This window comes from Bubalus kerabau, chromosome 8, assembly GCF_029407905.1.
Source record: "Bubalus kerabau isolate K-KA32 ecotype Philippines breed swamp buffalo chromosome 8, PCC_UOA_SB_1v2, whole genome shotgun sequence".
Classification (NCBI taxonomy): domain Eukaryota; kingdom Metazoa; phylum Chordata; class Mammalia; order Artiodactyla; family Bovidae; genus Bubalus; species Bubalus kerabau.
In genome coordinates this window covers 34679481-34693318 of record NC_073631.1, presented here as the reverse complement: position 1 = coordinate 34693318, position 13838 = coordinate 34679481, and the positions used below count along the sequence as shown (strand labels likewise).

Below are 13838 nucleotides of genomic sequence, written 5' to 3'. Positions count from 1 at the left end.
CTGCCGAAATACAGATCTCAAAATTCAGAAGCCTGGAGTTTATATGGTATGGGTTTTAACTTTTAAGACCTTTCTAAGAAATGAAACAATAATTAGGCAGCAGAGTGAATGAGATTACAGTTTTCCAACCTGTATGCTTTCTGAGTATAGAATTTATGGGAGGCAAAGTAGAGACTGATACAGGAGAGAGGACCATCTGTATACGCCCTGCTCCTACTGTTTAGGACAAGAGGGGCTGGATAGCTAACTGGCTGGCTGGACGATAGGATTAGGATAAGGGGTATCCCCAGTGAACCCTGGCCAGTACAAAGGTACATTTTTAAAAACCATTGAGAAGTATTAAGTTTGATAATCTCAAGAGATTTCCTAGTCTCAACACTTTAGCAAAAGATAAGTTTTAAGATAGAAGTGCTAGTTGCTCAGTCGTGTCCGACTCTTTGTGACCCCTTGGACTGTAGCCGTCCAGGCTCCTCTGTCCATGGGGTTTCCCAAGCACTGGAGTGGGTTGCCATTCCCTTCTCCAGGGGATCTTCCCAACCCAGGGATTGAACCTGGGTCTCTAACATTGCAGGCAGATTCTTTACTGTCTGAGCTACTAAGGAAGCCCCAAGTTTCAAGATAAGCTTCTTGCAATTCTGTTCCTAACATGGGAGACTAGTAGAGCAAGAAATGAGAGAAGAACAACTGCAACTGCACTTCTGTCTGGGAAAAGAGTTGATGGTTTTGCTTCCTTAAATCCTTCCAAAGTAGGTGGGAAGCACAAACAGCTGCAAATGACAATCATATTTTATAATTAAATGCTTACTCTTAACTTAAAAAAAGCAATAGCTAGAGTAGAAGACTTGTATGTTCTGTAGCCCGGCAGTATTTTCTAAATACAAACCTTGAGCACAAGAGTTTTGGTGCAGTTCTTTGGCATAACATTTAAGTTGAACATATTTACCCAATAACTTTTTCTGGTAAAGGAAGAACAATCCTTTCAAATGAACAAGTGAATTTTCTTATTAAAGGTCTATGTATGTTTCTGATTATTAATAAAAGTCTGACTGGAGTACCATCACCTGTGTTCATTTTCTCATTAGTCAATTACACTATACTTACCACCACTCCCACTATTCAATAACTAGTGCATTTCCTTTGGCTGTCCTGGATGGGTTCTGGCATTAACAAGATCAGAAAAACTGGCTAACCATTTATTTCTTTATATTTTGCTTTTTAAAAAGGAGTTTACTTCCCAGTTGATGAAGAATAATTTTATTTAATAAATGTGAATCCAAACATACCTTAGTAAGCACAAATTACAAAAAAAAAAAAAAAAAAAAATTATACTTAGGGCTATCATTCATTAAAGCTATGAACCAATATATAATATTCATAATACCACTGATTATACATTGTTTTCCCCTCTCTACACTTCCTGATATCTAAAAAAAAAAAAAAAGGCATTTTGAATCTGATGAATCAGTCATATTTGCTCATCCTCAGGCATTTATTTATTGCACAAGCAGGAAAGAAAGAGAGGGGCTCCCACAAGATACAAGGTCAAGCCATTTCTTAAGGTGTAGAGGAAGGGTCCAGCGTATACACATGCCCCTGAACCTAGCACATTCTAAAGTGTATGTATTAATACACTGTTAATATAAGAACAAAATTCTTCTGTTGGGTTCCTTCTGCCTTTTAAGATTTTCTTCCTTGGAGCTTAAAGAATACAGTTAATAGTGAAGTAAGATTTTTAAATTGACGATACATACGTTTCTGTGGCAGGATCATAGACTTCACACGAATTCAAGACGCGCCCAGAAACGTTGTTCCCTAAACTTCCACCACAAACATAGATCAGGCCATTGGCTTCCACCATCCCATGGCTGCACCGCTGAGTCAGCATGCTGGGCTTCGTGTGCCAGCTCTCAGTTCTCGTATCGTAGCACTCAAATAAATACAGAGCTGAGTTTCCTGTAAAAGAAAAGGACCCCGTCTTGATTAGCTTAGAGTGTGTGTGTGTGTGTGTGTGTGTGTGTGTGGCGAGGGTGGGTGGGGGGCGTGGTGGTGGAGGGAGCTTGGAATGAGCTGACTGAGGATGAATCATTAATTCCTACAGGAAAGATTTGAGGGTTGTAGAGTCTTTTCTATTCTCAAGCAACAACAGCAGCCAAACATAGAAATAGTTTAAGAAAAAGCTACCCTTGTTTGTAGAGACCTTGGAAAATATTCAAAAAAGGATCTGTCAGAGATCCTTGGTAATTGCTAATTGGTTAATTGGTAATTAAACTTTAAGAAAAGAAACTGGTTTGATTTCAAAAGATTTTCAAATTAAGTAAGAAACGTTATGTATGTCTTCCAGCCCAGTTATGCATGATAGGAATTAACTCAACCTCAAATGTTTCTATAGAGGAGAAAAACAGCTGTTTACAGATGGCAAATACATATCTTAAATTATAAACCTACTATTTGAGAGTATCCTAAGGATTGTCATGTAATGTTCTAGAATAGCTACTGCATCATTAACAAAATTATTCTCCCTCACTGTTATCAGCTGTGTAGAGAATATTGTTGTATAAGTAGGCTCTGAAATCATGCCAGTCCTTTCTTAAGTATACACTCATAGCATTGTTGTATGTTTCTGGTGCTCTTTGAGTATACATTTTAATGGTAAAACACACTCATCCTGTTTTACAACTTCTGTACATTACAGGAGCTCAGTAAAGAGGTTTTTTTTTAGAAATGATACTATTAAAGGTCAAGTGTGTTTTTCTTTCCCAAGAAAAAAAAATTTAGAACTTAATGAAAGTATGGCTTATCTCCAAGTTTTCTCGACTTTTCTAATGTTTAAAACAACAGCACCCTTGTAATTCTCTATCAAAACCAAAGCCTACAAAGAGCAAAGATCAAAGAATACCAAATGGAAGAAGTAATATCATGACTAACAATAACTTCTTTTTAACTTTTTAAACATTTCCAATCTAGTAGATTCAGTCAGTTGACACAAGGGAAATTCACAGTATATGCTGCTGCTGCTGCTAAGTCGCTTCAGTCGTGCCCGACTCTGTGCGACCCCATAGACGGTAGCCACCAGGCTCCCCCGTTCTTGGGATTCTCCAGGCAAGAACACTGGAGTGGGTTGCCATTTCCTTCTCCAATGCATGAAAGTGAGAAGTGAAAGTGAAGTTGCTCAGTCATGTCTGACTCTAGCGACCCCATGGACTGCAGCCTACCAGGCTCCTCCGCCCATGGGATTTTCCAGGCAAGAGTACTGGAGTGGGGTGTCACTGCCTTCTCCGACACAGTATATAGTAGATACCAAAAAAGTTACTATTTGAGTGAAAAACTAAGTAGAGTAAATGATGAAGAAATGAAGTTATCTACTATACTTTCTACAAAAAGTATATCTATAAAACACTTCCTACTATATTTAGGATTTATTGTTATTTCAAATATACTGTATTAGACATTCTGTGAAGAATGCTTTTAAAGAGGGGAAAGGTCACCTTCTAAAGTCACATTTAGAAACTATAACCTTTCTTGTATTCATTTTACAAACATTTGGGGGTGGGGAGTAAAAAATAAATATGCTGACCAAAAGTAAAACATTCTTTGGGCTAATATAAAAATCATCAAAGAAAATAAAAAGACTAACATTTAAATTCCATATCTTATGGTTACTTGGTCTTCCTAGTTTTGTTTATAAGCCCATTATTTAGCTAAAGAAATTATTTGAAAAGATGAAAGCATATAAAAGCTAATAGGCATCTAGTCTGCACGTAGAATATTCATTTAGAAATTTTTTTCATTTAGAAAAGGAACACTAGTAGACACTAGCAAATTATCAATGAGAATGGCTTTTATACCCATACCCACACCCCATTCTGATCAAAAAGCCCAAGATACCATTACCAGTCTTACATTAAAAAGTGAAAGCATGAAGCAAATGAAAAAGATTCGTCTTACCTTTTCCTGATACAAAAAAAGCAAAGATAATAGATTTTAAAAGCTTGACTGTAATAAAGAGATCTTAAAGGGTCTACAAGTAAGCCACACTCTGAAATCTTTAAAGCAAACAACATGTATGCATGTGTACATTCGTGCTAAGTCACTTCAGTTACGGCCAACTCTGTGACCCTATGTACCGCAGCCCACCAGGCTCCTCTGTCCATGGGATTCTCCAGGCAAGAATACTGGAGCGGGTTGCCATGCCCTCCTCCAAGATTAGGTATATAAAATAACTAATCCACATGGCACCAATGAAGTTCAAATCCAGATGACGTCAACGAAAGCTTTATCATGACAGAAACTGGATAATTAACATAATTTAAGATGAAGTTCTCTTAATGGTTTATATAGACTAAGGTAAAACCTTCAAGGAAATGTGCTCTAAAATATGATAGCTATGTATTTCAATTATGTCAAAAAGTATCTGGACAAATAATACCAACTCTTTATTTAGATATAAAAGCCTATATATACACTTGGCTTTAAAGCACAAATACAAATACTAAATAAGTCCTTACCAACTTCGGAACCTCCGGATGTATAAATTTTGCCTTCTGCAGCACACGCAGCAAGGCTGTCTCGAGGTGTTGGAGGGCCCAGTTTGGAATACCAGCTATCCTTAACGACATTATAACAGTCCATTCGCTTTATAGGGAAAAGCTGGGAGCCACCCAAAATGTAAACTACATTGTCCCAAAACACGCATGCTGCATCTCTTCGTTTTTCAAAGGGGCAGCGGATGTCTGTCCAGCTATAATCCTGTAATAGGAAAGGACAGGAAGCTTTCAATGACGGAAAAATATAACTGAAAAGGAGGAAGCAAAGATACAGTTGAGAACATACAAAACATAAGAATATGTTAGTTTATCAGTATATATAAGAATGTTGGGCTTTCTTGAAACTATTACCTAATTTTGTGTGATTTCTTCTTCAGAATGTTGGTTAATTGTGGCAGAAGGCAAGAGGAAGACAGAGATGGCTTTGGGTCTTTTCTGGCTCTAAAATAAACTATAATACATTTGCATTCATCGCTACCACCCAGTCTTCTATTCTTTCTGTTACTGAGGATAATAACAAAAGAAAATTCTAAAATAAGTAGTTTTGTTAAAGACTTTAAAAAAAAAGAAGTATGTGCATCCCTTCTTTGCCAGACGTATAGTGATGTAAAGAGTTAGTGGATAATTTGAAGCTTAACTGCCATTAGCTTACTGGTGTCTAAAGACAGAAGGCATTTTGTAGACTTCTGAGAGATATTTTTTGTAAATATTCAGTTGAGTCAGTATAGTCAGCCAGACTCTTAAAGCTGTGATATTTGTGATATACTTGGGTAATCTGAGTAATCTGGAAGCTCAAACTTTTCCTTCTCAATGAGAAGAAATGAGCGCCTATTAGCACTTCACAAAAAAGGCTGCTCACAGCACCACTACTTTTTGTTTGCAGCCCGTGCCTGTCTTCTATGAAAATATGTGGGGGAATGCTTCCAAAGTTACAGCTTGTTGGATCCTCCCCCTTTTAAAGCAAGGAAGCTACAGTGTTCTGGCTGCATTCTGAAAATGGCTGAAAATAATTAGGGTCAGACTGAAATCCAGACAATTCCCAATCTTATCAAGCAAAGCACTGTGTGTGATTGATTAATGCTGAGTTCCTTTTGGGAAAATCTGAGTGATATCTATCATGCTAGCTCATCAAAGCATCATAGGACATAAGAAATGATCTCTTCAGGAAAAAGAGCACCTGATGTAGAGTATCTTGACTCTCATTCTGCTTCTTAGGTGACCAGAGAAACAGAGCCTTAATCCCTTTTTTATTCTCAAAGTAGGGTCTACTGAGTCCCCATGGGCTACTCAGTGGTATGTTTATTGGTAGGCACACAAAACTGTAGGGTAAATGTTGTCCTGAAATGTCAGTTTTATTCAATGGATTTGAAAAACTGAGGAAGAATATTTTAGAAATTTGTTTCCTTAGGGAAACTATATAGTACAGAATGAAAAAAAAGCAATAGAATATTCTACAGGGAGCAATATCTCAAAAGCAAACAAAGTTAATCTCTTACATATTATGCAAATTACTCATAATTCCTACCTGACCAGGTTGAATAGCAGAGAAATACAATTTTATTAATGATGTTATATTTAATGAACCTCAGGTCTTGCCAGTCTTATACCCAATTTATTTGATATTAGAAAATAATATGCAAACGATTCCAAAGATATCTTTAAGAACATGTTTCCAAGCTCTTCCTTAATTACAGGATGAGAAAGTTGGTCAGACATTCTTTGAAATGGTGTCTAACATCTGGTACTCTTCAAAATAAAAAGAGCTACCCATGCAGATGCTGGAACTAAGAAAACAAAAATGCTACTTCTTTTAGCTCAATGAACTTACGTAGATACTATGACATGGGGTTCAGAAGAGTGAAGTAATTTGAAAGAGCTTGGTAACAATAATTCTAACCTTCCAGTACTACTCAAGGACCTGAGTAGGGAATGGATGATCATTAAGTCATACAGGGCTAGGTTATGCTTCATACTCAAGAATTAAAATAAATTGCTCTCTCAGAACTCTTAAGTCCAAGGGAACTGATTAGCTAGTGTGTATGTAGGGTGTGTGTGAGACACAGGAATAGGCACATGCTTCTATCTACTTGCAATTTGGGCTCTGATTTCTCTAGAAGTCCTCAAAGTTCTTAAATCTTTTCTGACTCTTCCACTATACATGTTAAACACTATGCTTGATAAATATTAGCCATATATAATATTCTGCCTAATAGTTCATCTTCTAGGCAGATAAGTGAAATGATCTTTCTTTGCAAGAATTTCTACCTACAATGAAAAATAAGACTTCATTTCACATAAACAGTAATGTTTTATACTTGGGCTCACTATATGTATCTGTCAGGTGTTAAATGCACCTGTATCATCTGGCTTAGATTGTATGCAGGGGAGTTTATGGTATTTTTTCCTGTGTGTATATGGGCCAACCTCCCTTGGAAATATGCCCAATTCCTTCAATCTACGCTTCATCCAAAGTAGAGAATGTGATTTAACATCTGCCCTTTAATAACTTATACTATATAAGTTATATACTGTCTAGGAGATGTGCATAGTTGAAGAAGCAAGCAGAGAGGGGAAAACAACAGATGGGAAGTCAGGCCTGTCAGCTTAGTGGACATGAGTGCCAGGTCTTACTGCACTGACGGAACCACTCCCAATCCTGTAGGTGGAGGAAGAATTCCTTACGGCTGTCTGCACACATGGCCTATGGGCAAGGTAAAAGCACATGGAGCTTTCCTGTTAGCAACAGATGGATGACTAGCACTCGAGTCACACTGTATATGTGTGAGCAGGAAATTGTTACCCTAAAAATATAACTTAATTCAGTTAAGTTTTATTATCCATTCTAGGCAAAGTTGGCTTAAACTCAACATTCAAAACACTAAAATCATGGCATCTGGTCCCATCACTTAATGGCAAACAGATGGGGAAATAATGGAAACAGTGACAGACTTTATTTTTGGGGGCAGCAAAATCACTGCAGATGGTGACTGCAGCCATGAAATTAAAAGACGCTTGCTCCTTGGAAGGAAAGTTATGACCAACTTAGATAGCATATTCAAAAGCAGAGACATTAATTTGATGACAAAGATGTATCTAGTCAAAGCTATGGTTTTCCAGCAGTCATGTATGGATGTGAGAGTTGGATTATAAAGAAAGCTGAGCGCCAAAGATTTGATGCCTTTGAACTGTGGTGTTGGAGAAGATGCTTGAGAGTCCCTTGGACTGCAAGGAAATCCAACCAGTCCATTCTAAAGGAGATCAGTCCTGAATATTCATGGGAAGGACTGATGCTGAAGCTGAAACTACAAAACTTTGGCCACCTGATGGCAAGAACTGACTCATTGGAAAAGACCCTGATGCTGGGAAAGATTGAAGGCAGGAGGAGAAGGGGATGACGGAGGATGAGATGGTTGGATGGCATCATTGACTCAATGGACATGAGTTTGAGTAAGCTCCGGGAATTGGTGATGGACAGGGAAGCCTGGCGTGCTGCAGTCCATGGGGTTGTAAAGAGTTGGACACAACTGAGTGACTGAACTGAACTAGGCAAGGTTCTATGCTTAGCTGCTGAGAAGATATGAAAATGAGAAAACTGGAAAAAACACAGGTAGAAGGATTTAAGTTTTGAAAAATCGCCTATGCATGCATCCCCACATACTATAGAGATACACCCAAGTATAAAGTCCTATCTTTCCTGGTCCCAGTCAACCTTTCTTGCCTCTGCTGTGATACATCACATTCTAGACTTTTTTCAGGATCAAGACTTTTTTTTTGCAAGCTTCTCTGATTACCTTTTTCTGAATTCCTACCACACTGAAGTCTGGAGTTGACAACAGAGCACTTCATTACATGTTGTGATTTTTCAGCTGTAGGACACTGCTACAGGAAGTGAAAAGCTTCCTGAGTTGATAGGATGTAGTATTTTTCTTCAAATGCCTTAAGGCAAAAATATCAGCCTGATATTTTCCTTAAGAGAAAAGTCTGATTTTATATAATCTGCATTCTGAAAACACATGAATCCTCAAATAATAGAAACACTACACATGTAAATTTTAATAAGATATGCAAAATGCAGTATGAAAAAAACTTTTTAAAAATAAAGATTTGAGAACTTTATTTTGTATCATTTTGAGAGAAAATCAAGCAAAACTAGGGGAGAAAGGAGGTTTATGCCAGATGCCACAGCATTCCTAGACATAGTTTCATGAAAAGTACACCTATATCTAAATTCCTTTTTTAAAGGAAAAAGTTAGAATCCATTCAGTTAATATTTTGTATGCTTTTGCTTTTTATGAAAAAATTTAACAATTAAGATATATTCATACTTAGGATTAAATCTATTCTTTTCTTTCTGTTTCTATCTATCTAAACTCTATCAGTAAGTTCCCCTCAAAGCTCCATGACGCTTGCTGGACAAATCCATCCCAGAGGGGCCTTCTTTTCAGACCGCCACTGCTGCCATTACCTGTTTTGTACTGAGAGAGTTAATTCTGAGCTGGGTTGATAAGGAGTCTGGGGCCCTCCTTATACAAATGTTTTCCTTTTTCTACATTCCTTCACGTTATCACATAAGATGGTTTTTTTCTTCAGATCTGAGTTGTTATGGCAACAATCTATTTTACCTAAGACCAACTTTATTCAAGCCCAGAACTAATGATTACACAACAAAACAACTCACCTTGCTCAATGGTATGTTTTTCCTTAAGCTCTGTAATGATTATATTCTTTGGAACTCTGCATCCAAATGGGTCTAATCCTTTTCTCCTTTGCCTTTCACAGCTATTTATAAGGCCTCCTCAGACAAACATTTTGCCTTTTTGCATTTCTTTTTCTTGGGGATGGTCTTGATCCCTGCCTCCTGTACAGTGTCCATCCATAGTTCTTCGGACACTCCGTCTATCACATCTAATCCCTTGAATCTGTTTCTCACTTCCACTGTATAATCATAAGGGATTTGATTTAGGTCATACCTGAATGGTCTAGTGGTTTTCCCTACTTTCTTCAATTTAAGTCTGAATTTGGCAATAAGGACTTCATGATGTTAGCCACAGTCAGCTCCCAGTTTTGTTTTTGCCGACTGTATAGAGCTTCTCTATCTTTGGCTGCAAAGAATATAATCAATCTGCTTTGGGTATTGACCATCTGGTGATGTCCATGTGTAGAGTCTTCTCTTATGTTGTTGGAAGAGGGTGCCTGCAAACTCTATTAGCCTTTGTCCTGCTTCATTTTGTACTCCAAGGCCAAATTATATCAAGAATAGAAAGGAGAGATAAGAAAGCCTTCCTCAGTGATCAATGCAAAGAAATAAGGAAAACAATAGAATGGGAAAGACTAGAGATCTCTTCAAGAAAATTAGAGATACCAAGGGAATATTTCATGCAAAGATGGGCACAATAAAGGACATAAATTGTATGTGGTCATGTATGGATGTGAGAGTTGGAATGTGAAGAAAGCTGAGCGCCGAAGAAGTGATGCTTTTGAACTGTGGTGTTGGAGAAGACTCTTGAGAGTGCCTTGGACTGCAAGGTGATCCAACCAGTCCATTCTGAAGGAGATCAGCCCTGGGATTTCTTTGGAAGGAATGATGCTAAAGCTGAAACTCCAGTACTTTGGCCACCTCATGCGAAGAGTTGACTCATTGGAAAAGACTCTGATGCTGGGAGGGATTGGGGGCAGGAGGAGAAGGGGACGACAGAGGGTGAGATGGTTGGATGGCATCACCGACTCGATGGACGTGAGTCTGAGTGAACTCTGGGAGTTGGTGATGGACAGGGAGGCCTGGCGTGCTGCGATTCATGGGGTTGCAAACAGTCAGACACGACTGAGCGACTGAACTGAACTGAACAGAAGCAGAAGATATTAAGAAGAGGTGGCAAGAATACACAGAAGAACTATATTAAAAAGATCTTCATGACTCAAATAATCACGATGCTGTGATCACTCACCTAGAGCCAGACATCCTGGAAAGCAAAGTCAAGTGGGCCTTAGGAAGCATCACTATGAACAAAGCTAGTGGAGGTGATGGAATTCCAGTTGAGCTATTTCAAATCCTAAAAATTGATGCCGTGAAAGTGCTGCACTCAATATGCCAGCAAATTTGGAAAACTCAGCAGTGGCCACAGGACTGGAAAAGGTCAGTTTTCATTCCAATCCCAAAGAAAGGCAAGGCCAAAGAATGCTCTAACTCCCACACCATTGCACTCATCTCACAGGCTAGCAAAGTAATGCTCAAGATCCTCCAAGCCAGGCTTCAACAGTACGTGAATTTCAGATGTTCAAGCTGAATTTAGAAAAGGCAGAGGAACCAGAGGTCAATTGCCAACATCCGTTGGATCATCGAAAAAGCAAGAGAGTTCCAGAAAAACATCTACTTCTGCTTTGTTGACTATGCCAAAGCCTTTGACTGTGTGGATGACAACAAACTGTGGAAAATTCTGAAAGAGATGGGAATACCAGACCACCTGACCTGCCTCTTGAGAAATCTGTATGCAGGTCAGGAAGCAACAGTTAGAACTGGACATGGAACAGACTGGTTCCAAATAGGAAAAGGAGTACGTCAAGGCTGTATATTGTCACCTTGTTTATTTAACTTATATGCAGAGTACATGATGAGAAACACTGGGCTGGATGAATCACAAGCTGGAATCAAGATTGCTGGAAGAGATATCAATAACCTCAGATATGCAGATGACACCACCCTTATGGCAGAAAGCAAAGAAGAGCTAAAGAGCCTCTTGATGTAAGTGAAAAAGGAGAGTGAAAAGTTGGCTTAAAACTCAACATTCAGAAAACTAAGATCATGGCATCTGGTCCCATTACTTCATGGCAAATAGATGGGGAAACAATGGAAACAGTGACAGACTTTATTTTGGGGGGTGGCAAAATCACTGCAGATGGTGACTGCAGCCATGAAATTAAGATGCTTGTTCCCTGGAAAGAAAGCTATGACCAACCTAGACAGCATATTAAAAAGCAGAGACATTACTTTGCCAACAAACGTCCATCTAGTCAAGGCTATGGTTTTTCCTGTGGTCATGTATGGATGTGAGAGTAGGACTGTGAAGAAAGCTGAGCGCCCAAGATTTGATGCTTTTGAACTGTGGTGTTGGAGAAGACTCTTGAGAGTCCCTTGGACTGCAAGGTGATCCAGCCAGTCCATCCTAAAGGAAATCAGTCCTGAATATTCATTGGAAGGACTGATGTTGAAGCTGAAACTCCAATACTTTGGCCACCTGATGGCAAGAACTGACTCATTGGAAAAGACCCTGATGCTGGGAAAGATTGAAGGCAGGAGGGGAAGGGGACGACAGAGGATGAGATGGTTGGATGGCATCACCGACTCAGTGGACATAAGTTTGAGTAAGCTCTGGGAGTTGATGATGGACAGGGAGGCCTGGCGTGCTGCAGTCCATGGGGTTGCAAAGAGTGGGACACTGAGCTGAACTGAACTGAATGATTATATAACAACAATGTATCTTGTCGAGGACAGTTTCTCCTTCTTACCAGGAGCCTTCAGACTAATCATGTTATTTTAAGATTTATGTTGTGGGAGTGGGCCTGGTAAGACTATTGTAGCAACCAGTTGAAGAAGTATATAAGGTCTTGATAAGACTGAGTGGGACACTCTGCCTCCTTCTGATGTCTATATCAGAAGTTTTCTGCATCCCTTTTTCACTGTAATAAAACTCTGCTACACAAAAGCTCTGAGTGATCAAGCCTCGTCTCTGGTCCAGAAGCTAAAATTCTCTTCTTCAGAGATCACAAATCTGACACGGTTCAAGGTAAGCTATCAGTATCACGACTTTTAAGTAGTTACACTCAGTGGCTGCTTCAGTGACCTCAGCCTCCGTCTTCTATAACTGCTTCAAGGTTGTGTACACCTTATACACTTTGAGTTTGAGGGACAGGACTGATATATATCCTTCACAATCCCCGCTGCTGCCCAACCCCAAAATTTCAAATTCTGGTTAAACTGCACTTTTCAACCAGCTGACTGTACAATACGCTGTCATACAATCTGTTGTCATTTATAACAACTGAAGTTAATTATCTCTTATACTGATTACGGATTTTCTTTGAAAATCATCACAAGAAACCTATCTGAGCACTATTTTAGAATAATAGTTCTTACTGTGCCTTGGGATCATCATATGAACAATTACCAAAGGTAGCCAATAGTAATTTCCAAGTGACATGATATAGTAAAAATAGTGATAATTTCTTTCACTCCTGGCTGGTTTTCTTCAGCCTGACTCTTGCCCCCCTAGCATTGCATTTATGTACCCACTACCCTCTAGCTAATTCCAGGATGACTAGAATCCTTCAAAACACCACATAGACTTATCTTTCCCAGTCTCCTTATCCTTTCCCACCTAGGGCCCTCAATCAAATGCCTACAACTTTGTTTCTGTCTTCTCTCAGTCTTTTAAGGGGACTCCTCTGTTAACTGGTAATAATTATGGCTGACTGTGGCTTATGAGAGTGACTCTGAAGTCATCCCTCCCATGGTGAGTCGTATTTTCACGAAGGTTTCTTGCAGACACAGTGATTAAACACAAAAGGAACTGATCCCTGAAGCAGGGAACTTCAGGTACCACATCTATGTGTGGTACAAGGGCTGTGAGGCTGACTTTAGAACAAAACTACAAAAGTGTGTTATGGAGATGCTTATAAGGAAAAAAAAAAGAGGCTATCAATATTCCTATTTTGGAAAACATTCTAGGAAGGCACTCTACTGAGAATTCACCTCAGAATGTGTTCCAATCTCTTCTATCTGAACTTGAGGACCACCAAACTGCCTGCAAACAAGCAGGGGTGAGAAATACCTAATATGCATAAGCGGCAAAGAACACTGGTTTTACCAGTTACCTATTATACTGACAACTAAGAACGTTTAAAGGACACCCATGTTGACCCATACTTGTCTTCCAGCAATGTCAGTCCCTGCGGGATACAGCTATGGGTCCAACCCACCTGGGATTACTGCTGTCCTTTGTGGAGATTCTGTTCTGACAGATGCTCCTGATCATTTCAGCAGCACTCCCTCTTGGACCTCAGTACACTACTTGTACAACACTCTGCTGGTGACAAACACCACTGACGCACTCTTACAAAACCTCTCTAATTTTTTAATGTAATAACATTTTCCGACTGAGCGACTTCCTTTCCCTTTTCACTTTCATGCATTGGAGAAGGAAATGGCAACCCACTCCAGTGTTCTTGCCTGGAGAATCCCAGGATGGGGAAGCCTGGTGGGCTGCCGTCTATGGGGTTGCACAGAGTCGGACACGACTG

General features: G+C 39.3%; 1 protein-coding gene across 6 annotated transcripts in view; it reads right to left on the bottom strand.

The window, feature by feature from the left end:
• Positions 1–13838, bottom strand: part of KLHL7 (kelch like family member 7) — a 56890-nt gene that overhangs the window by 4479 nt on the left and 38573 nt on the right. For all 6 annotated transcript variants that reach the window (XM_055589987.1, XM_055589985.1, XM_055589984.1 and 3 more), the window contains 2 exons: positions 4506–4746; positions 1752–1953 (listed from right to left, as the gene is read on the bottom strand). In XM_055589987.1, coding sequence (XP_055445962.1) covers positions 1752–1953; positions 4506–4746 — 443 coding nt within the window. The remainder of the gene's footprint in view (positions 1–1751; positions 1954–4505; positions 4747–13838) is intronic.